The sequence below is a fragment of the Microtus ochrogaster genome, chromosome 16, assembly GCF_000317375.1.
Source record: "Microtus ochrogaster isolate Prairie Vole_2 chromosome 16, MicOch1.0, whole genome shotgun sequence".
In the NCBI taxonomy this organism is placed as follows: Eukaryota; Metazoa; Chordata; class Mammalia; order Rodentia; family Cricetidae; genus Microtus; species Microtus ochrogaster.
Window position 1 is genome coordinate 14,130,533 of NC_022018.1, and position 24,799 is coordinate 14,155,331.

General features: G+C 41.2%; 1 protein-coding gene across 1 annotated transcript in view; it reads right to left on the reverse strand.

Moving 5' to 3' along the window:
* The window catches only part of Arhgap21 (Rho GTPase activating protein 21), a 126,187-nt gene that overhangs the window by 99,652 nt on the left and 1,736 nt on the right, over window positions 1–24,799 (reverse strand). The window contains exon 2 of the mRNA XM_005354739.3: window positions 23,852–24,278. Coding sequence (XP_005354796.1) covers window positions 23,852–23,932 — 81 coding nt within the window. The 5' untranslated portion in view covers window positions 23,933–24,278. The remainder of the gene's footprint in view (window positions 1–23,851; window positions 24,279–24,799) is intronic.

Consider the following 24,799-nt stretch of genomic DNA (forward strand, 5'->3'; position numbering starts at 1 on the left):
CCTGCCTCTGCCTCCCGAGTGCTGGGATTAAAGGCGTGCGCCACCACCACCCGGCCAAACAGAGTATTTTTAGGTAGTGGCATCAATATTCACAGGAGATGGTGTCCTGTGCCATTTTCCTTAAGCTACATTTTGCAAACTCCCTGAGAGATACTCTAGCTAAATGGCCAACGTCAGATCAAAGCCATGACTATGGCAACAGCAATTCCAACAACACACAGGCCAAGGCACACACAAAGCACTTGGGGTCAGCAGCTGCATCAACTCATCCCAGGACATCTACAGTACAGTTAAAACTCGTTTGGGGTTAGTTAGGACCAAGTAGCTTCAGACTTCAAACGACAGTTTGCTGGTGAGACTACAGGCTTAGTAATAGTTATGGAGCAAGTATAAAGCACAGAGCTCAGGTTTCAGCTTCTAGGCTCCTGATATCATGAATTTTAAATGTTAAGATAATTGTAGTATCTATCTTTGTTTATTCTCTTAGTAGCCATGTAAAACCCATATTTTTATGGTAATGTAAATCCATTAGGAAAAGTACTAGAAAGTGCATTGAGGGATCAATCTTAGCCTGAAAGAAACAGACACTAAATGGCCTTCTTTATCTCTAATTTCTCTGATCTATTTATTGGTCTACTGTGTCCATGCTAAACTATGAAACTATTTTCCAGGCCAGAAAAAATAGGATACACAGAAAAGGACTGAGACCCAAATGTCCTGCTTGGAACTAATTTCAAATCTTCCAACCTAGGAAGTTTGTGTCTGGCCTGTGGAAGAACTGAGACATGGCTGGGGTGTGGCTGGGTCTTCTGTGTTTTAAAAGCCATTAGGCTGAGCATGTACAACATGATTTACGACTTACTAAAGCAGCCTTTACCTGCTAAGAGTGCTGGTGGGGCTGCACTGAGAACGGTTAGCTTCCTAGAGAACACTCAAGAGCAGGAAGCTATTCCAAGAAACATGCCCACCAAGCAAAACAATAGTTTTCATAAAAGCCTGGCTCATAATATGAAAAGTTCAGAAAGGAGCTTCATTCAATACCACTGTGAAAGAAATCCAGAACCATATTTTTTGTAAATAAAAAGCTTGCTAATAAAAGGCAGTTCATTCTGAACTCCTACCACCTTATTAACACAATCCTAAACTTCTTGGAAAAGCTGTGATGTTTCCCTTCTTTTACAACTGTATTGTTTTCATATTTATTAGTTTTGTGTTAAGTAATTCATTGCCACTTCCCCTCCCCCACTACGGAATGCTCTACAAACAGCATCATTTGTGTTTTCCTTCAGTGAACTCCAATCTTAGAGTAATTCAGATCATCAGATTTACCATATGCTATGTGAACAAAACTAATTCATCCAAAAGTAACAAAAGCTGACTGCAACAAGACTATGTTCTCATATCAAGCATTTCCACTCTGCTCTACAGCCATAGCCGCCTCAAATTAAAAAGCAAAAGTATGTACCCATCAGACAAACCTGGCCACTCCACGCACAGTACAGATTGCAGAGTAAACTCCAGTTGTGGTTGATCATGCAATCCAGCAGCCTGAACTGGGCCATGTCTGCCTATAGCGCAGTCTCCATCCTCTGACTCAGCTTTTGTCAGCAAGCAGCGCTCCGCTCCCTCTGCAGTGAAGCGCTCAGAGGCGTTCCCCTCCCTTCCTGTCCAAGCTGCGTCACCCTCCGAAGCACTAGAATGCTGTATTACATCATGCAGGAGGGCTGTCTCATAACAGTCTTAGTCTGAATTTGGCATCACTTCGTTTTTCTAACAATTGTTGTTTTCTTCTTTTGGAGAATCATGAGCTGGCATTTACTTAGTAATAAAAGCACGGCATAACAAAGCGGTGCAATAAACTAACCATACTAGCTACGCCCCACAGCAAACCAACTCCACACAAGAATCCTCCTAATCCCTCAGCAGGACCCCACACTGCTAACACCTTCCATATCTCTCACCCTAGGCAGCACACCGCCACTTGTGCAATGTTTCCGAAACTCCTTGCCTAGCAAGAGGCCAGGTAGAAGTGAGAAGCAGGGGTTCAAGCCACACAGACTGCTAGAAGTACAAGGAGCAAATGCTTTAACCTTTGAACTCCAAATCATTCGTCTGTAAAATGAGTAACACCTGCATGGATCTTTCTTTTAGCATGAACAACCGCAACAAGATTAAATAGCACCTAATCATTCTAAGGCTGGTTTCCCTTCCTATCTAAGTTAAAATTCTCTCCTTGACCCACTTTCTCCTTTCTTATGCTCTCCCTAGATGATGTCATCCTCCAGGCTCATGACTATGAATTACTTTCAACGCTCTCCAACGCCACTCTTTCTCCCAAGCCCCCATTTGCATGACTGAGCCCTTGCTAAGCCTGGGTACCTAGATGCCTTGCACTACATGCCCTGAACAGAGCTCATTATCTTCCCTCTCCCAACTGCCAGCACCAAGAATCTCCAAATCTACATAACGACAGCTCAATTCAAGCCCTTGGTTACCACAACAGCAAACAGTCATCCTAGAGTCCCTTCTCTCTCTGCCCAGTTACTGAATCTGTCACTTCTAAAATACTGTCCCCTTCTTACTCCACTGCCTCCTGCTGAGTTACACTCCCATAAGCTTTCTCCTAGGCTGGTCTCTCAACCATTCTGTCACACCTTTCTGAAATCTTGCCCCACAGGATTAACAAAAGAATATTGTAAACCAAAGTTAAACATAGATTACACAGGCTACATCACTTCCAACCGTTGCTTTCTGTCAGGATATTTCTCAAAGCATTCTCCCACTAGTTCTATAGGACAAGGAAGGTGAATTAGAATTGGCTTATACCAATTATCAATTGGTCAAATAAACTTCCTTTCAAGCTACACAAACTCAGAAATGAGATGATAAAACTCAAAAGAATAAAAAGAAACAAAATCAGAAGTAAACAGTAAGCTAGAGGAGACGTAAGAGAATGTGGAAATCACTGAAAATCGGAGGGGAGTTTCAATGTGCATAGAGCACAGTCCATCAAGAATCCCAGAGAAGCAGAAGAGTATGTACAAGGAGTCAATTCATAAATGCTTTCCTGAAATAAAAACATTTGAAATTGAAAGTGATGCCCTCAGAATGCCATCACTACATTAATGAGATGGGAGCCGCTGTGGTGATCTGAATGAGCTCTTGTATCTGAATTCTTGGGCCACATTTGGTGGTGCTGTTTGGGAGAGAGTAAAACCTTTGCATTGGATCCTTGATGAAGAATGCATCACTGGGGGGAAGCTTTTAAACCCATGCACCACTTCCAGCTTGCTTTCTACTTAGGGTTTCCAGTGGAATATGAAATTGTTGGCATCTGGCTCTGGCTGTCTGTTACTCCGCCTCCACCACCATCATGGGCTCTGCCATGAACTGGAAACTGAAATAAAGTCTTTCTTCCGTAAGTCACTTTTGGTCATGGTGTTTCATCACAGCAATAAAAAATAACCAACTGAGGCAGAAAGAGCAAAGTGCTTATGGAAATAAAATTAAATGGCCATTTGACTTTTCCACAACAAAAACAAACCTGCAACATCAGTTTTAAGACATTTCCAGAAAGAAAATGAATCCAGAAACTGCCCAGGGTAGAGCTTTCCACTGTAATAGCCACAACTTTGTGAGAACTCTAGAAATTTTGTGTCCTAGACTTTCCCACAGAACCTATCAGAAAACAAACTCTAGACAATCAAAACGACTAAAGCAACTAGATATGGTGACTCATATCTGTAACCTGGCCAGCCTGGGCTACAAAGGAAATCACAGGCCCGTGTTGACTACAAAGAAGGATTCCATGTCAAAACAAAAGAAGAAGCAGGGCATGTGAAACAGAGATGAATATTTAACACTGAGCTATTTTAGAATCAACACTAAATGACAGTTTAAAAGGGGAAAGTGGACCTCTAATCCCTGTTAGTTTGACAAGGCAGATACAATACAACTTCTTTAAAAAATGGGAAGGGACATTTAGAAATGAGAAAGAACAGGAGAAAAATGTAATTTCTCAGTAGTTACACTCATCGGGCACTATTCCCCCAGACTGTTATATATGCTGTTTGGGATAAAATTGAGTTCTCGGGGATAAAGAGGAATGGAATGAAATACCAAAGAGGTTAAACAAAAACCCTAAGCCTGCCAGAAGTGGCGCACACCTTTAATCCAAGCACTCAAGAGGCAGAGGCAAGAGAATCTCCTGAGTTCTAGACCAGCCTCACCTATATAGTGAGTTCCAAGTCAGCCGGGTTAAACAGTGAGGCCTCGTCTCAAACAACACTCTCTGAATTTGAAAGGAAATAGTGTGACTTATAGTCTCATCCCCCCCCCCAAAAGGCAGCAAATGGGCCTATACTTTAATAAGAACACTATAGCAATATTGTTGCTGCTGTCCTGGTCTGGATAAGTATAGAAGGTTATAGAATATGAGTGTGTATGGTTATGAAAAAAGCCTCAACATCAACTCTTTAGGAACGAACATCTATCTCTAAGAGAAAGTGAGGTCTTGAAATACTGTGTCTACTAAAAGATACTAGGACATCTTGAAACAACGGTTGATTCCAGAGATCTTGGGCGAAAATAGCACGTAAAATTGAAGTAGAAAATAAGAAAACCATGACTGATGATTGGGTTTGTGTCTAAAGGATTTAGCAAAAAACTGAAAAGTCACCAGTGACCAAAAAATCCAAGTATAATAAGCTTTGAAAGATAAGGTCATATCTACCTATTAATGATGGATCAATTGGCAGCCAATATCCACACACTCACATCATCTCTAAGGTAATCAATACTAATTTGTTTTCAAAAAAAAAAAAAAGAGGAACAAAAGACATAAATTATTGTGTGACTACTAGATAGGTTTTCTAAAATAGCAGTCGGTCTATATTTATAATTATATATTGACTATCCTAAATTTCAAACAGCCCTGAAAGTGAAAACATTTTTTTTTCACATTGGCAGTAAATAAACCCTGACTTGAGCTGACCATAGGCTCTAAGTCTGTGTTTATTCCATGAATGCAAACACTCACACAACACAGTTCACAGCCAGAATCTGTACCACTTCTAAGATCTAAGACCTTCTGAACTCTGAAAGAATTAAGTTACAGATCTACTCAATACTAAAAATAAGGGAAATGACAGTAGGAGTCCAGAGGGAGAGAAAGTGTCAAGGAAAAATAGCCACCAAAAGCAAGACTATCCACCTTGAGACTGGAAAACTGTTTTCTACCTGAGGTCAGTGAGGTCGGAAAAAAGCTTCTCAGGCACTGTGCTCTGCTGCAGGCTTGAAGGAAACGTAGGACTTACAGGGATGTGAGACGTGAGAAAGGTGTTTCAGCACAGTGAACGTGAACAGACATGACGGACTTTGGCCGTCTTCTGCGTTCAAGGAACCACGCTGTGCTGCCTGCTGCAAAGACAAGGTGGAGAGCTCTAAGGACCTTTCACCAAGGAGGGAGGTCAGGTCAGGTTCAAACTCAAATGGGCTTTCCTCGGGAAAACACCGTGTGCAATTCACCACTCTGAAGAAACGAGCGGAAATAAGATAGCTATAGATCTGTGTGGCCTTGGCCTTGTTAATTAAGCTCTCTGAACCTGCTCCACCTTGAAAATGCATACAGTCACACAGGCCTTCCTGGAAGGCTGTGAGTGTTAAGGCTCTTTCTCCAGAGCTATAAACCTGTCTAAGATTCTCTTTGTCTCGCAGCATATTTCTAGGAAACAGCTATTCCAGTCTAGAACTCACAAAGAACCAACCAGTGCTCTGAGACTGAACAAACATTACAGCTAGTGGATGTCAACAGCACCCTCGTCTACAGTGCAGCAGGAACGGGTATTAAAGGTGGTGAAATGAAACGGAAAACAGATGCAATTCCATCTCCATGCTAGAAAGCAGACCAACGGTTACGTTTTTCTGATGTCCACATTTAGAGGCAAACAAACAACAACAAACACAAGTCATATGCTATGCGGCTAGTTAACAACAGCTCAAATCACCCTTTGCAAAGACTTAACTCCCTGGGCGCTGGAAAGAGAGTTTATTGGTTAAGAGTTCTTCCTGCTCTTCCAGAGGACAAGAAACAGTGGTGGACAGCTCACAACAGCCTAACTCCAGCTCCAGGGGATCCAACGCCCTCTTCTGGCTTTCTCAACACCTGCACACATGTGGAGAACGCATACACAGAGATTTTTAAAAGTCTTTAACGTAATTACCCCAACTATTTAGATCTGTTCTCATAGTCTGTACTTTGACCTGAAGACAAAACAATCTAACTAGTATCCCATCCTGTTTAAGTAACTTGACTAGCAAGTGTCTAAAACTATACAAACTAATCAAACAGAAGTAAATTTATTTTTAATGACTGTGCCTGTCCCATTTACAGAAAAGTCAAACAGTCACTCATAAGTCCCCAGCGGATTGTAGATTATAAACTAGCAGTAAAAGAGATGGGTAGAAAAAAGGTTAAGTAAAAGAAGACAACAAAACCAAATTTATTAAAATAATTAAAATGGAGACACTCTGATTTTACTCACTAGAAAGGAAGAACTGAAAAATACTATCATTAATATTAAACTTTCTCCGTCCTCAAACGCTCTCTCTGTGAAAACTAACAGATGACCCAGGCTGACAAAACCAACACCACGGGCTTCCTGTTACTAGACGCTGGGGTTTTTTAAAAAGTCAGATACTGGATGGAGACTATAACAGAGATTCCTTGTACAGTGCCCTCGTGAGCCAAAAACAGGTCTGAGCTGGAATGGAACGCAGCACAGACTTGTTCAAACACTGGAGCCTGTTCCCTGCATCATCACTGGACAACGTGACATGAAAACCTCATCTGGAAATTCAGTTCTGTACTACCGTGTACTTAACAAGAGCTCTCCTTCATACACTTTGGTTTGCTCTGAACTTCAGCCATTCTCTCCCACTTGCCTCGGCCACACTGTCCTACCTGCCTGCAACTGTCACCAGGTCTATTCTCAGAAGACAGGAATTCAAACAGATACCTATGTGGTACGTTCACAATGGCGTTATTCACATCTAGGAAACCATAAACAACCGAGTGCATAAAAGCTATGGCATGTTCCTCAGCAGGATGCCGCTCACCGCAGAAGGACATGGAATTCTAACACCCACAGTGTGGGTGAGGCACGGAAGCGCTGTGCTAAGGGAGGTGGCCACACAGCAATGGACAAATGCTGCTGACAGCACAGACTACCCAGGATCGGCACATCGGTAACCCTGAAGTAGAAGAGAAGTGACCAGAGGCTAGGGTTTCACTCTGGTGTGATGAGAAGACCCCAGAAATAGGGATGATTACAGAAAATTATGAATGTGCATACTGTACCAAGTTATGCCCTTAAAAATAGTTCAAGTGTCATATTTCTAAACTGAATACCACTGAATCCATTTAGTACTGCATATATATGTATGCGTGGAGAACGCCTATTGCAAGCAACCCTGCAGAGAACTGACTCTTCTATCCACAACCCCTCAGACAGGAGTGGGCTTCATGAGCCCCTCCCCCAGTCAAGCTGACAGAGTTGGGGTGGGGGATGAGAGAAACTGAAAAGGAGGGAAAGAAGGATGCATTTGATCAAAGCACATTATATGTATGTATGAATATTAAATATTTTTAAAAATAAAAAAATTACATCTTAAATCTTAAGTCCTTGAGCCACTAAAAAGATAAAACAATTATTGGGCATAACCAAAGAAAACATTATAAAATACAGTTTCCTGCAAAGAATCTAACTCACAGCATTTAAGTGGAATAGCTAACAATTTAATCCCACATTTTAAAAATGATATTCAGAGTTTACTTACTTATTTCCACCTCCAAAACAGTCAAGGTTCATACAAAATAAGTTGCCTGACAGCGGAGCTCCAGTCTCAATGTAAAGTATCAGTTTATGTAAGTATCAGTATATGTAATTTTTCAATTTTTGTATAGTTTCACTATGATTTCTTTCCATTTTTTTTTTCTTTTTGGTTTTTCTAGTTAGGGTTTCTCTGTAGCTTTGGAGCCTGTTCTAATTAGAACTAGCTCTTGTAGACCAGGCTGGCCTCAAATTCACAGAGAGCTGCCTGCCTCTGCCTCCTGAGTGCTGGGATTAAAGGTGTGCGCCACCACTGCCCAGCTCATTATGATTTCTTAATGACTGCAGTTAAGAAAATAAAAGAAATTCTTAAAAATATTTGTTCTAGAGAAACCAAAACTTGATAAATTTGGTCACACTATTAGGATATAAGAAGCTGGCTGATAGGTAGGAGATATAAATTAAGTGTAAGGTTTAGCTTCAGGTTCCTGAGAGCTACAGTAACTCCCTTAACTATCCTTTCTCTAAAAAGAAAATACTTCTTAAGTTTAGAACTTAAGAATAATAGAAACTAAGTTATTTTCATTTTCTCCCTTTTAAAAATATTTATTTTTATATCCAGGAGGCACAGTTAAATACTAGGTGGGAACCTGGTGCTTACGTAACAGTTCTGGTGAATTCTTCAGTTTCTGCACAGTCTCCTTTTTCACCAGCTTGCATTTTACTGTCATACTTAGCGCATGCACATGTGTACAAGCATATATGTGTTCAGATCTATGTGAATGCATGGGAAGAGGGCCCATGCCCCTATGTCTGTGCATGTGGGGGGCCAGAGGTTAAGACACTTGAGATATTCAGGGTCTCTCGTCTCAGAGCTCCCTCCTTGGGCTTGTTTACCTAGTCAGCTTGCTTCCAGTCTGGCAGGAGCAAGCTCTTGTGAACACTCCTGTGGAGATCTGTTTTCTGGGGATAGAAATTGTGGCTCAAAAGGTGGGTATCTGCTGGCGTTTATGGGAAGCCAGCAAGACTTTGGTCTAAGTGTGCTGCTGTAGATGGCACTCGGCACTGTAGCAGGGCTTGCTACTGCACAGCCTTACCACACTTTCATGTTGTCAAACATTTTTCTTTTCAAATACATTTTTGCTGAAGTCTAATTCACAGAACGAAATGTACCCACTGAATGCACAATTGATCTTCACAAATATATGCACACACATAAACACCAGCACCACACAAGACCTGCTTACCTCAGGTTCCTCTGGACCTCTGCAATCAGTCTTCCCCCATGTGACCAACAGTCCACTCGACAGCACGAGAGATTATTTTCCCTAGTTCTAGAATTTCCTATAAGTGGAACTGTGTGAAGTGTATGTGTACATATATGTGACTATATATCCACTCTTTCACGTCTAGCTTCTCTTACTTTGTGAGATACATCTATGTGGCTGCAAGTATCAGTTCATTCTAACTCTGAGTAGTACTCTACTATATAATACATTAAAATTTACTTTCTGGTTCATCTGTTGGTAAACACATGGGCTGTTTCAAATTTGAAGATGCTAGATATTAAGACTATAAACAGCTAAAAAGAGATACATGCTACATGCCTGTAAATTCGGCATCTGAGAAGCTGAGGCAGATTTTCTTGAGTTCAAGGCTATTCTGGGAAATGCAGCAAGCCATAGGCTAGCCAGGGCTATTACGCAGCAAGACTCTGTCTCAAAATAACAAAAATTATTAGCTACAGTGGGCTGCACAGTGAATGAGTACCTGAATTTCTGACAGGAGGCAAAAGGTCTTCCTCCATGGTTGTGTCATCATGTCAGCTACAATATGTGAAAGGGCAGTTGCTCCTCCCCAAACACTTGGTAGTCTGACTCATAATCCTGATATTCTAATGGGCAACTGCTCCTCCCCAAACAATACTTGGTATTCTGATTATAATTCTGATATTCTAATGGGCAGTTGCTCCTCCCTAACAATACTTGGTTTTCTGAATTAGAATTCTGATATTCTAATGGGCAGTTGCTCCTCCCTAACAATACTTGGTATTCTGACTTAGAATTCTGATATTCTAATGGGTAGCTGCCAAAAAGTGAAATTTTTACATTTTCAGTATGCAAAGTTGCTACACAAAATCCTCCCTTCCTTCCTATGTGGTAGTAATGAATAACTGGAAAACAAAATTGAAAAGTAACAGCAATAGCACTGGAGAAGTGGCTCAGTGGTTAAGAGCACTGGCTGCTCTTCTAGAGGATAAGGGTTCAATTCCCACTCACAACCGTCTGTAATTCCAGTTCCAGGGCTTCTGACACCCTCACAACAGACATATATGCTGGTAAAAAACCAATTTACATAAAATAAAGATTAAAAAGTAACAGCATTATTATTTTAGTGCTTCAGAGAGAACCTAAAAAGAGAAGTCCCCACAAACTGCTCTCTCAGAGTTGACTGAGTGCAGGCAGATCAGATGACAGCAGCAAACTCCACTGCGACAGAGAACAAACATTACTAATGATGATGAACAAGTCTGCATGTGTTTCCCATTTATCTTGTCTTGTGCTTCAGTTTTTGCCCATTTTTAAAAGTAGACTGTCTCATAGTTGTGTTCTAAGAATTCTCTATACAGATTCTAGAAGCAATCCCTTCATTCAAAACAGATTCCGCGAAGCTCTCCTCCCCATCTCTGGTTTCAAAAAGCATTTATTTATTTGTTTTCTTCTTTGTTTATTTATTTACTTTGGTTTTTCAAGGCAGGATTTCTCTGTGTAGCCCTGGCTCTCCTGGAACTCACTCTGTAGACCAGGTTGGCCTCGAAATCACAGAGACCCACCAGCCTCTGCCTCCCGAGTGCTGGGATTAAAGGCTGCACCACCTTGTGCAGCCAGAAAACATTTTCTTAATTGCATTTTGCAAAAATAAAAGTTTTCATTTTGATAAAGTAGAAATAATCACTGTTTTTCTCTTCTAGGAAATATTTTTGGGTCATTTCTCAGAAACCTCTGCTCATTCTGCTGCTTTATTGGAGATTTATAATCAGCTTTCATATTCACACCAGTGATCAATGTTGTATTAACTTTTCTGTCCAATGAGACATTAAAAAGGATGCTCCTTTTCTGTATGTATCTCCATTTGTTGAGAACACTATCCTTTCCTCGGTGCATCTGAATGGACGGAGGATGGAAGGATGAAGAGGTCTCCCACTCTCGAGTCACCTTCATTCCTGCAGACATCAAGATTATATTAATCTATATGTTAAGTCTGTACTGTCTGGATTTCCGTGGCTTTAAGTCAGTATGATACTGTAAGCCTTCCAAAGTCCTATTTTTTTCAGTACAGCTTTAGCCACAGTTTGTCCTTTGCATACCCACATACCTTTTAGAATCACCTTATTTAGGTAGTTCTCTTCTTAAAAGCTGGGTGTGGTAAAACACAGTCCCAGCAGAAGCAAGTGGATCTCTGTGAGTAAGAGGCCAGCCAGAGTCAGAGCTAGGTCAGAGAGGGCCACGTATAGAGACCTTGTCTCAAAAACAAAAACAAAAAGAAACACAAAACAAAAAACCAGCAAACAACAGCAAAAAGCCTGCTAGAGGTTTAACTGTAACTAAATTGAATCTAACAGAGCAGTTTATGGCTAACTCTCCGTTTAGTTCCCCTTCAAACATTAAAAGAAAGCTCACTTTTAGTCTCGTTCACTAGCTGTTGTCAGCACACAGAAATACAAAGCCTACTACATAACCGCCTTGCATCCCTAAGTTTGAAACTATTACTAGTTAGTTCTAGCAGGCATGTGGGGTGCATCCCTTACGGTTTTCTACATGTATAAATGCATTCTGAGAAGCGGCTCACTCCTCTTCTTCCTCCCTTCTAGCTCCTCTGCTGACTTACACTGTACGCCTGCGGGGACCAGACCCCAAGTCTGACAGCTGTGCTCCCATCAAATTCAGCAAGCGTCATTATATTCCCAGCTTTCTGACTTACACTGTGTCAAATACTTTGCATCTGCTGAGATGATCATATGAACTCCCTTGCTTTGTTGCTAATTCATTTTTGATAATAAACGTTCACTTCTAAAATAACTCAAAATTACTTATGGCATATTACCTTTTTCACTTTATTGCTAGATCTGATTTGCTAATATCCTTGCAGAATATAAACAGGACAGCTATTAATATGAATTCCTTTTCTTACGTATTTATCTGGACAGGCCTACAAATGACCTCATAAACTGGAGGTCAGAAAATTCTCTCTACCTCTATTTTTTGAGTTTGTAAAAAAAATTGGCTTTAGAATCTTTTCTTCCTTAAATATGTGACATGTTTAATATAGAAGATACATAGTTAGATAGATGTATGCCTTAAACACACCAGTGTATCAAATGGATTTCGAACCCTCTGTTTGGAAAGGCTTGTGGTTTCACATGCTTTAACACATGGCACTGTTACGATTCCTTAATTTCTCCTTGTGTCCATTTCAGTAATTTGCCCTCTTAAGGAACTTGACCATTTCATTTGCCAAGTTCACTGGCATAAATTAATCCATGAAATTCTCTTTTTTATTATCCATATATAGGCTATGACCAATGACCCCTACTTTATTCATAGTATTGGTATTTTATCCCTCTTAGTGAATATACAAAATAACTTCTAAAGTTCAAATCCTATTAAGAGACTAAGAAAGAGTTCTATTTAGTCTGTGGTCAATTAAGAGTCAGCTAGGAAAGACATACCATTTTCCTGTCAATAATACCTAACACTTCAGCACAGTGTGAGGCATGCCCTTTCTAAGCCCAGTGTTTAGAGGAATTATTGTGTTCTTCAAATGGACACACATATTTTTTTTTATTTAGTTATTTATTATGTATACAATATTCTTTCTGCGTGTATTCCTGAAGGACAGAAGAGGGCACCAGACCTCATTATAGATGGTTGTGAGCCACCATGTGGTTGCTGGGAATTGAACTCAGGACCTTTGGAAGAGCAGGGAATGCTCTTAACCGCTGAGCCATCTCTCCAGCCCCCTGGACACACATATTTTAAGCCATTAAATAACTGTCTACCTTCTTCTCAAAATACCTGTTACCCCAAAAATATTGTTTGAATAATCTGCTTAAAGGTCAAAATTAGAAATGATAATCACAGAGGTCAAGGCTGTCAAGAGTGAGAGCAGCAAAGGCCCAACAGAAACAAATGATTCTCAGTTTCTCCCTTAGCTGGATTAGAATCTGTATTCCTCTATGGCTAGAGCAGACATACTTCTGGCAGCCACAAACTATGGTTCTGTTAATATCATCACCTAGAGATCGTTTGAATCAGATCCTAAGGAAGATTTTTATGAGACGTACAATGTAATTGTGCCTACCAGTCTTGATTTTAATCACCTTGAACTCTTGGCTAAGACATCAATGGTACTCTAGGCAGCAAAGACCAGTGATAGTCACAAACGGTAGCAGCTAAATCGTCACAATCCTGAACTACTTGGGTATCTAAGAACTACAACCTTGTATGAGGCTATCCCTGAGAGCTATTTTTAAACAGCTTCATTTAAAAGCCAACCAGAAAAGCTAGGGTTTTCTGCTAATGCTCAGTAGTAGGAGAAATTTGTCCACTACTTCCACCCATCCATCAATACATTCATACCTGCTTTTTCTTGTCTCTCAGCAAACAGAGCTGCTGAAAGACTAGGTCTAAGTTAAACTTTGCTTCTGAGAAGAACTGCACCCTCCCAGATGCAATCACAGTCAAAGACATCAATTTCTCAAAAGCTCTTAATCCTTAAACATGCTCTCCACTGCTCCCCTTTGAGATGCCTATCAACCCTGATTACATTTCCTTCATTTGGGAACTGAGTCTCACTCTGCCAGATCCTCTTTGTCAGTGCGCCTTCTCCTTCACATTCACTGTCTTCCAGAAACCCCACTTCTTTTTCAGAATTGCAACTGGACACTGCAATTAGTTTGCATTGTGTTTGCATCGTATTATCCAATGCCGGCTACTCTGAGTCAGCCTAAAAGACCAGACAGATTCAAAGGACAGACTCAGAAGAGCTGCGGGCTGGAGGTAAATGGGGACAGATTTACGGGGAAATTATCTCACTAATGAACCCTTCATTGTTGGAGATTTATGCTGTAATGATTTCTGTCCCTCACAATGTGTACTCAGTGTGTATTAAGGCACAGAACCATGTGCATGTGCATGCATGTGTATGTGTGCATGTGGGTGTGCACATATATTCTACTGTAACCTTTTCTGTTCTTGCTAAAAAAAAAATAGTAAAAACAACTGCTTGCAATTTATCCTAGCAATAATTTTTAAATACAACCTTGTGCAAATGAAACCAAATATATTAGTTTTGTAATAAAGCAAGAAACTAACAGCTGTATGTGCACTAAGCCAAAAAGGAGAATTCTATCACTTTAAAATGTTTAACTTTTGACTAAGGGACAGCCATCATCTTTCAAAAGTACACTAGCTATCACTTACACCTGTTGGATTTTAAAGTGTGTTTTGTTCTGCTGCCTTGAACCCCTTGGTTCAACTTCTACTCATGTCTCAACTTCCGAGCTCCTGCAGCTAGGGGTGTGCACCACCATGTCTGACTCTCTTTACAGTTTTCTGTGTCTGAAAAGATATCACTTCAGCAGATCAGCAACTCGGATATAATGCTTCACTACAAGAGAAGAAACTCCAATACAATTTCGATCTTGAAGATTAACTAAGTTTATGGCCATTTACAACTTCCTGGAAGGGTCTGTGAATATGATCTTAAGTTCTGCTGTTCTCAAAATTGGGTGATCACAAGCCCGTTCAATTCCAGGGTTATCTATTCATTACATTACTAGAAATCTGTAATTCAAAAAGTTACTCAAAAGATCACCCCAACACACCTGACTGAAAATCCTACCAAGGCAGAAGTATCCATTGTAACATCTCTATCTGAAGGTCATCCTACCTCTGCTAAGAAAACAAATTTAATTTCTGTTAACTTCTAGTTAGAATAGGCCCATCTACCTAGTTCTACCTTCACAGACATAGAAAATGAATCTATTCTTAGTTTTATATTACAGACTTTGAAATTCCCTTTGGCCTAGCCTATTTAGGTTTCTTGTCCTCCATATACAATAGGGTATGATCCATCCATAAACCTATGGACAAAGATGTATGCCTATGATATATTATTAAGTCACTTTTTAAAAAAATACAGTATAAATATAATTTTTTAATTAAAAAAGTAAAAACAAATTTCTAATCATGATCCTCTACATTTCACTAAATCAAAATTCTGGCCATGCACCACAATGGAAAGAATCCTGTAAGAAACTGCTAGCACTTAACTAAGAACACTCTGGGAGATGACGGGCCTCACAGAAGTCTCCAGCACATTGGTGGTTCCTACCTTTGTTTCCGTACTGGGTTTCTCTCACTTCAAGGAATAAAGAACAAAGTGGAATGTCAAGAAAGAAATCCAGGCCATGAGCTCAGCCCATAACTTTAGCAGTGCTCACCAGAATTTGTTAAGTGTGCACCTGGGACAATTCTAGGCTTTTACTTATTCTGTCTCTATTTTTCTCTGTTTTCAAACTTGTTGAGAAGCATGAGTGTAGGGAATGAATGAATGAAGCAAAAGCAATTTCCTAAAAGCTTTTCAATAAAGACCCACTTAAAACTGGGTGTCCCAGGCACTTCCTTCCCTCACCTCACATACCAATCCTGACCATGTCCAGAAGCCAATATTCAGAGGCCAGAAGAGAAAGGAGGCCTCACTGATCAAGCTCACATGGATTTCCTCCAATACAGAACCCTGAGAGAGCAGAAGACACTGGTGTATCCAGACACCTGACCTGAAGACACTTTTTAAAGTCCAAGAGCATACTAGTGAAACTATATCCAGAAGAAACTTCCCAGCATACTAAGCCCATCTGCTATGTGATAATCAGCATGCTATTAAGAATATAAGCCCCTCTAAGCTATCCTAGTGAGGAAGGCAGTGAAAAGAGAGCCAGAAGCCAAGACACCACGTGCTTACTAGGTTATGAGAAGGACAGAGCATGCCTGGCCCGGCCCACAGCTGCACCAGATGTCCATCCAGGGCTGAGATAAGCAACAGGGCAAAAGGCAGCAAGTAACCCAGCCAGAATCCAAACATACCCAATATCAAACAGAAGGCCGGGGAGCAGCCAGACACTGGGGAAAGTCAATAAAGTCTTTAACATAGCCTTCCTAATAGTAATGGAGTACAGTTTGCTGTGGTCTGTCTAACCGTGTTCTCTTAAATAGGCAAATATTCAGAAATACCACATTTAAGTTTTAAACTTATTGTTTTAATCCTAACATGAGAATGGAATTTTTTGTATTAACTAGAAAACAAACAAAAAATCTATCATGTAAAATTTTTAAAGCTATAGTACAGTATATTCATTTCTCTTTCAAATTTTTAAAAAATTTATAATGTGTGTGAGTGTGGAATAGAGAGACAGAGAGAGAGAGAGATGTGGGGTTGCACATGCAATGGTGCACACATGGAGGTGAGAAAACAGACCTGGAGAATCAGTCTTCTCCTTCCACCATGGCTTACAGGCTTTGAGTTCAGGCTGCCAGGCTTACATGGCAAGAGCCTGTACCCCAGAGACATCTTTCAAGCCCACTTTCAGATGACTTTAAAAGCATAAAATGCTGTCCTCTGTTATTCCATTATTAAAGAAATAAACTATTCTGTCTACTATTCGGTTTGATGAGACTATGGTTTGTAGTTTGACTACTTCAAATTACAAAACTGTTTTCATAAAAATAATCAAAAATGCAGCTTTTGCATGAAGATGTCAACAACGGTTCATCTCCATGGCCAACTTGACTGGACTTAGAATCACCATGGAAACATACCACTAGGTATGTTCATGAGGATGTTCCCAGAAAACTGTAATTGAGGAAGACCTGAAGACTGTGAGTATTACCACTCCATGAGCTAGAGTCCTAGAGAGGACACAACTGAGACAGGCTGAGCACTGGCAGCCATCAGCCCCAGTTCCTGACTGCAGACACAATGTGGCCAGCACCTTCTCTCCCTGCACAGCACTTTCCTTCCCATGATAGACTATATCCTGGAGAGCTCTAAGCCAAAATAAACCTGTCTTTCCTGAGGCCACTTCATGTCAGATGCTTTGCCACAGAACCCATAAAGGTAACTTACACGAAGTCTTTCTCCCCCAAAGCTATTCAGAAGACTATTTATAATAGTTTCACACATTTAATTCCTTAAGGTCGATTAAAAGCAGATAAATACTAGGACAGTCTTTAAATACAGTAACCTTTCATTTAGTACTCTAATCACATCAACCAGAAAGAAAAACAAGTGCCTACCATATGGTCCTTCTGTGGCAGAAAATAGCTGCATTCAATAACAGCATCTGTGCATCTAACAGCCCTAGCCCTGCCATCCTTAAATCAGCAAGCATATTGTTAATATAATAAGACAAAGCTCTTCATAGTGCAAAGAACAAAAGAGAGTATTACCTTTCTCGTACATTACCTGACCCGCAGTGGCTCAAATTAAAACATGAAATCAAAGCACAACAGACTTCAAATTATGTTAAGAGAAATGAATGTTAAGGAACACTAATAATTTATGGAGAAATTTTCTTTGTTGGTGGCTCTTATCTAGTGAAAGATCTTGTTTAACACATTCAATTCCAGACTCACATATGATGCCCCAGTGACAGGCGCTTGGGTGATTACACTATTCTCAGTCCTGGCAGGCTTCACTCTCAGTCCTAAGTCTACATAGAGATGTTTGGCAGAGTGGTATTCTGGCTTTGGAACTATTTATATGGAGGAACACTTAAGATGAAGTAATGGTGCTGTCTTGTACAATAACTAGTCAACCGCAGGACGTCTCAGAACAAAGCATATGCCTCTGAAAGCTTGCTCATGTATTGCTTTGAGTATGGGTTTGCTAGAAATCAGAATTTTATAAGACTGGTAACATGTAACTTATTTTTTTAAAAAAAATCAGTAAATAGCAGTTCAGAATTGAAAAGGATTAAAACTTATATCTATATTCTCATCAAAATTAACAGCTGTTAAATTTGCCTGCCTATTATATTAAAAACAAAAATATAAAATAAGTATCAGTCATATGATAGACAATCATTTGACTAAAGAAATATTGTTAATATAAACATACTGCTTTTTTTTTAAGTGCTAGGTTCAAACTCAGAGCCCCATGCATACCAGGTAAAGCACTCTAGCTCTTGGCCTATTACCTTTCAATATGCTTTTAGCATCCACCACCCTGATTATCTTTCCACGAGTGTGTTATCAAACCCAGTGGTGCAAATTATTTCCTTCATTTGCACTACATATTGTCCTGGTTACTGTAACTTGGTAACCAACTTCCCAAAGGTAAGAAAGATACAAAGGGAAAAAAAAAAAGACAAACTCTTGGCTGCAATCCTTAATGAAAATGCAATCCTTAAGGGAAAAGGAAGGAAAGGTAGGGAGTGAGGAGGCTGCCTGAAGAACAAGCACTTCTACTTCATGGCTAACACACTGTATTTACATATTACACGCCTTAGAACAAACTGCACAACACTGCAATTTCTCTTCTCCATCCATCTAAAAAATATATTACGACACAAAGAGCACATGAACAAAACAGTCACACTCTGCACTCAGAACATTTATATTCTATATGCATTATCTGTGTCCCCTCAAAAAGTAAAATCATCTAAGCATATCCATGGGACACAGGTGAAGCGGAGGGGAGCAGGAGGAGGATCGTGTTCACTCATCTGGGTGGGTGGCAATGCTGCATTCATAGGGTGGCCTCTGAGCACGAGCTGGAGACAGGCGAGCAGGCCTTGAAGAGATGGGGAAGAGCATTGCAAAAGGGGGAACAGCAAGTGGGAGGCTCGAGGTCGCCAGGCTCCATCTCCGCGTGCAAAAGAGCAAAAGTCTGCGAAAGCCAGTACATAATGAGGGGAAGAGTAACAGGAAGTGAGGACAGGAAGGCAAAGGGGAAAGCCCTGAAGGTCACCAAAAGAACTCTGCCCTTTAATTTTTAAGGAAACGAAAGGCCATTAAAGGAATCTGAGTGAAAGAATGCCATGATTTGATTTATAAATGGTCTGCTCTGCTTACAACAGGAAGAAACAGCAGCTCAGCAAGCCAAAAAAAAAAAAAAATCAAGCAAGAAATATACATACCATGCATGCGCTAAAAGAGTCATTCCAGAGTCTGCAGAGCAGGGCTGCTATTGCCTGTGATGAGCATGCCCACAGGAGGAAATGGGGAAGGTGGGCAGCAGAAGGCAGGGAATCTCTGGCTTGGCTCTGGAGTTGCCTGATTACTCAGTCTCCAAGAGCAGATGGATTCCGAGTGCTCAGGTCAGTAGGATGTGGGCATCCAAATTCAAATAAAGGGAAGCCAGACGTGGTAGCATCTACCTGTAATCCCAGACTGGGGGTGGGGGGGAGGGGGAGGGGCAGGAAGATGGTAAAGTCAAGACCATCCTGGCTCTATAGTGAGATCTTGTCTCAAAAACAAAAACAATAGAGAAAAGCAGGCTTCCTGGCGTGTGCTTGTAATCCCAATAGTTGGAAAGTGGAATGAGGAAGATGATAAATCCAAGGTCATTCTCAGCTCCTCGTCCAGTTTGAGCCTACCCTGGGTCAAAACCAGGAAACACAGGAGGAAAAGAGGGCCAAACTGAGTCCTGAGATATACATAGGTAAGAAAGTTGAAAACCTTGAAATTGACAGTGGAGGAAGGAAAGATGAGGTAGAATAATCAAGACAATAACCAGTGTACTAGACTCCCAGGGAACAGTCTATTCATTCACCTAGTCAACAAACACTGAGCATTTATTACGTGCCAGACACTGTGGAAATAAATATGATCTGTGCTCTTATGGAGGCTGCAGTCCAAAGAAGACAGCAATGGCCAGCGCCGTAAGCACTTGTTCCCAATAAAGTACAGCATGTTTTAGACTAATGCACTAGGGGCAACTAATCGGTCTTGGAGAGTCAGGGCAGACGTCCCTAGGAATCATGTAAAATAAAAGCCTGAAGGGCTAAGTGGAAACCAGATAAAGGTGGCAATGTCGAACCTGTGGGGAGCCAGGCAAGGTGAAAGACACCTGTGAGGACCTGAAGGAAAGGCCTTGCCTGCCCCACGATCCACAAGTTCAATTATAGGAACTACAGAAAGAGGTGAGAAAGGAGAAGGGTGGCCTCGACCACTGAAGTCGCTGAAGACTAAGCTCTGGGAGAAGAAAGGGACAGGGCTACTGGAACCTCCTGGAGAAACCAGTTTCTGTGGTTCAAGAGAAAGTAATCCCAGTGGCAGTAGCAATCTAGAGTGGAAACTTGACAGAACTTTAGAGAAGATAGTCAAGACTAACCACCGAGTTTTTAACTGAGACTAGGAAATAGACTAAGAGAGCAAGCAGCAGCAGACAGAAGGCGGGTGGCCGGGCTAAACCTGTGGAGTTCCCGAAACACTGCTCAGAACTCAACAAAACCGTTATGGAGGTCTACAGGGCAACCATAAAATCTGGGATGGGGTTATATACTGGGAATCACTTATATAGAGATTAAAGCTACAGGAAAACATGAAGCCTGGGAAAGAAAGCAAAGGATAAAAGACTAGAAACAGACTAACTGGGGCTTAATCCAATATGAAATGGGCAAACAGTAAAAGGATCTTATGGAAAAAGGAGGAGGAGGAGGAAGAGGAAGAAAAAGAAAAAACATAACGAACCCAAGATGGAGCAAGGGAACCTGGGATAAAAACAAAACAAGCACTACTATAAAAGACAGCCAAAGCACAACTTCACACAACCTCCCACTCAGAAAAAAACTCACTATCATAGTGTTTACACTACTGCATTATCAACAAGCAAATAATTCTCATCAGCCACAAATACATTACAGTTACAGGAAAATCTCAGCCAAAGTTTAAAAAATAAAAGCAAGACACAGCGTGAACTAATGAAATTAGCAATAACAATTAAGTTTTTAACAATGAACTTGCTAAAATTTCCATTACTATAGAATACTAGGTATTATAGACTAAAAGGTGAAATTAGTGTTTAAAATAGAGGAAAGGGGAAAAAAAAATCAATGCAACTTTTCAGTTTTCTGGCTAAAAAACAAACTAAACCTTGAAGACTAAAACTAAGTAATTTGAAAAGGGAATGATCTTATCACAACATTTAAAGGTGTCTATATAAAACAAAATAGCAAGCCAAACTTACACACACACATACACACCATAGTTCAAGTTGATTAAAACCATTACTAAAAAACTTATCTTTAAGTTGCTGCTGGCTCTTGCCTATAATCCCACTGCTTGGAAAGTTGATGTAAGATTGCTTTGAGTTTGTGACCAGCCAGGGCTACATGGCAGGGCCTATAAGAAGGGAGGGAAGGGGACGCAAAGGGGGAAGGGGGAGGCACAGAGGAAGCTTGTGTACTACGGTATAGAACACTATCTATACGATCCTCACTGTAACATCAAGACACTTTCTGAACTGTCAGAATTCCTTAAGTTATAGGAACTATTGGTTATCTGCTTTTTGGTCTTCCAATATATTCTTGAGGAAGGGTGCCTAAATTAATATACTTATCAACACAAGTGGATTATATTGTTTAATAGGAACATGAAATCTCTGTTTTATGCAAAGCAACTGACCTTATCCACTGAACATGGAACGTTATAATTAGATATGGCATGAAAGAAATGCCAATTAAGTTACCAAATTGGTTTCTTCTGTCTCACACTGTTAGACATTTTGGTAATTTAACAAACAGCATTACTACCAAGACATATGCATTGTTTCCTGGATAGTTAAGAATATACATCAATTTACTACTCAAACACATTCAGGAATATAGTTGCTGTTTCTCCTTCTTCTTCTTTTTCCTTTTTAATTGAAGAATGATGGTATTACAGAATAGAGTACTGCCAATAAAACTAAAAACAAGTATTAAGTGCAGTGTTCAATGATGAATATTTATCAAACCAAACTATGACAACTCCCTTTCTAGTATTCAGAAATCTTCCCAAGCTGTAACCAGTATCTGAGAGAAACCCACACCCAGCTAACTGCAGGCAGTAAAACCACACTTCCCTCACCTCCTACCTGCCGGTTTGAAAATGCTTTCTTGAAGCACAAAGAATCTAAGACTATTCTTAAAAAAAAAAACAAAACAAATTAATACCAAATTCAAGTACTCTTTAAATTAGCAAAATACAGACAATGTTGTGTCATTATTCCCAACTAGAAACAATATAGCCACACAACAACAACAAAAAAATGCCCAAATGAAAACGAATTTTGCAGCCCTCAAAAATACATATATACATACATGTGTGTATACATATGCATATACACACACATACACACACACATTGCCACTGTCAATAAAAGCCAGTATGCAACTAACTGAAGTGCATACTGCTTTACAGACAAGTACAAGGTGTGTCTAAATTCTTGGTTTGAGAGCAACCCTTAAACAATAACAACAACACACACATATGTATATTATCAAATAAACGTTAGTTCTAGAAAACACAATGCAAGAGCATGCTAATTCAAGTGTTCACAAGACAATGACAAATAAGGCTTTAGGACCACAGCATATATCATTATGTAACTACAATGCCCATTAAGCAATCACCAGGTTGTAGGTAGGTCTTCCAAAAGGTGTCATTATGGTTTACTGCGATCAGAGGATGTGGTGTCAGACTTAATCATGCTTAACCTGCAAGCAGGTGTTTACCGATATCAAAAAGCAGAATACCTGTTCTAGACGTAAACCTGAGACTGTGCCCAATAAACTGCGTGCTAACACACAGAATGTCCCCTCTGCACAAACTTTCTACTCCCACACGAAGTAATCTGTTTGACGCATGCCTTCTGCATGCCTTCTGAACCAAAACTGAACTGACTAAATGCTTAGAAGGAGTGGTGTCCCGAAGACCAAGATGTGGAAACTGACAATAGAGGCAAAAGAAACAGTGAGCTAGTGAGGAATCACTGGAGATGTTGCTATTGTCACCACTGATATCTCAATAAAGACACAGGCACCTCAAAAATCAGGTGTAAAAAGTAACAAACAAATCACAGAAACTATACAAAATGAAGCACAATAGATCCATCATAGAAATAAACTCCACATACACCAACTCAAATACAAGAAGGATAAAGGCAGGTGAAGACAGGAGGTCATGCAGATGCCATAAATGAATAGATATTCTACAAATTCTGTGCAGCTGGCTGAAAAAACAAACAGAAAAGAAAAGAAGGAGAGAGAGAAAGAGAGAAAGGAAAAATTGGAAAAGCTGGCGTCAGTGCTTCCCAGCCAGCTGTTCTCTGAACTTCAGGTCAAGCCACCTGACACCCGGAGCAGCCCTGAGAACTACGGAGCAGTATAAGGTCTCAGAGAGCAGAAATAAAACAAGAGCAAAGCCAGGATTTTCAGGAGCTTGGAATTTCAACACTACAGGTGTTTTCCAGGGCTGAGTTCAAACCGTCGGTGGGAAGACTCGATTCCCACCCAAAGCTGCTATGGGCACGGCTAGCAGGCAGGATCCCCTCCCATCAGTCAAAAACATTGGCTTCCAGGTGCAGCAAAGCCCAGCAGCTGCCCTCTCCGCTGGGGCTGTAGCACACACAAGAGTTACATAAAGCCGTCCCCAAGCAGTTCCATCTCCAAACTGAAGGGAACATGGATGCTGAACCGTCTGTTCTCAGGCTTCTCAGCCTTCGTGGATGGAAGAATGCCTCTGACCCAAAGGGTAACCAAGATGTGGGCATTTAAAACAGAGACTCGTTCCTGCTAATTAATCACTGAAGTCGCTAGAAACAAAAATAGGCCAGGTTTCACATCCCTCCTGGTCAACTGGGGCACTGGCACCAAGCAGCTGAAGGCCCCAAGAATCCCCCTCGGGAGGCCCAGCGGCAGGCGACCCCACTCTCTTAGGACGCTCACAGACGAGCCACCGCCCAGCTAGCTGGCTTACCTCACAGGCAGAGGCGGCCCCACAGGCCTTGAGTTTGTCACCATCTCCCTCAGGCAGACCAGTCCAATGTGTGGCCATCATTTCATTTCAAACTGTAAAGGGACAAATCCTGGAGCCCACATTGAAGAGGAGCCACCACACACCAAAAGGGGCCAATTCCACAGCAGGTTTCTGAGGCGAAGCAGGGAAGGGACTGGTCCAACAACGAGCGAGATAAGAAAGATTTGCAGGAAGCCCCTTCAAACGCCTTCTTCAAGAGAATTCGCCCTCTTCATTGCTCCAGACAGAGTCCAGGGGCGACAGGTTTCCTTGGCAGGGCGGGTGGACGCCAAGGGCAGAGAGAAGAGGTCTACTTCCAAGCGGTGCTACTCGAAGGCAGACAAAAATCCTAGTGGGCTGCTCTGGCGTCCGCTTTCGGGGATCCTTCCTAGAACAGGGAGAAGTTAATGAAGGACGTGAACTTTCCCCAGGCGCCGATCTTTAGCCTTAGCCACAAGTCCAGACCAAGTTCCCCCTCTCCCCGATCCGATGGATTTACTCAGTCCACGAAGGTGAACCACGCAAAGGAAAGAAACAGTTCTCGCATGCCACAAATTAAAAAGAGAGAGAGAAGCCTGAACACCGGGAAGTGAAAGAGAGAGCGAGACCTCAGAACTGCCCTTGTGGCTGTGTCAAGCACACCCGGCTGCTATGAAGCCTTCATGAATTAAAAAAAAGAAAATTCCCGGTCCAAGTGTATTTTAATTGCTGCATTTCCTGGGCAGTGTCGAGGCAGTGTGCGCGTTCTGCAGCACCCGGATACCTACTCTTAAGCGAAGTTTGCTCCGCACCGGGTTAGACTCGCAGACGCCCTCCAACTCCCTAACAAACAAACAAAAAGCCAGCTCCGAGTCGGGCGGGCGTGGGCTCGGCGGCGTCTGCGGCGGCCGCCGGGGCCGCGGGTGACTC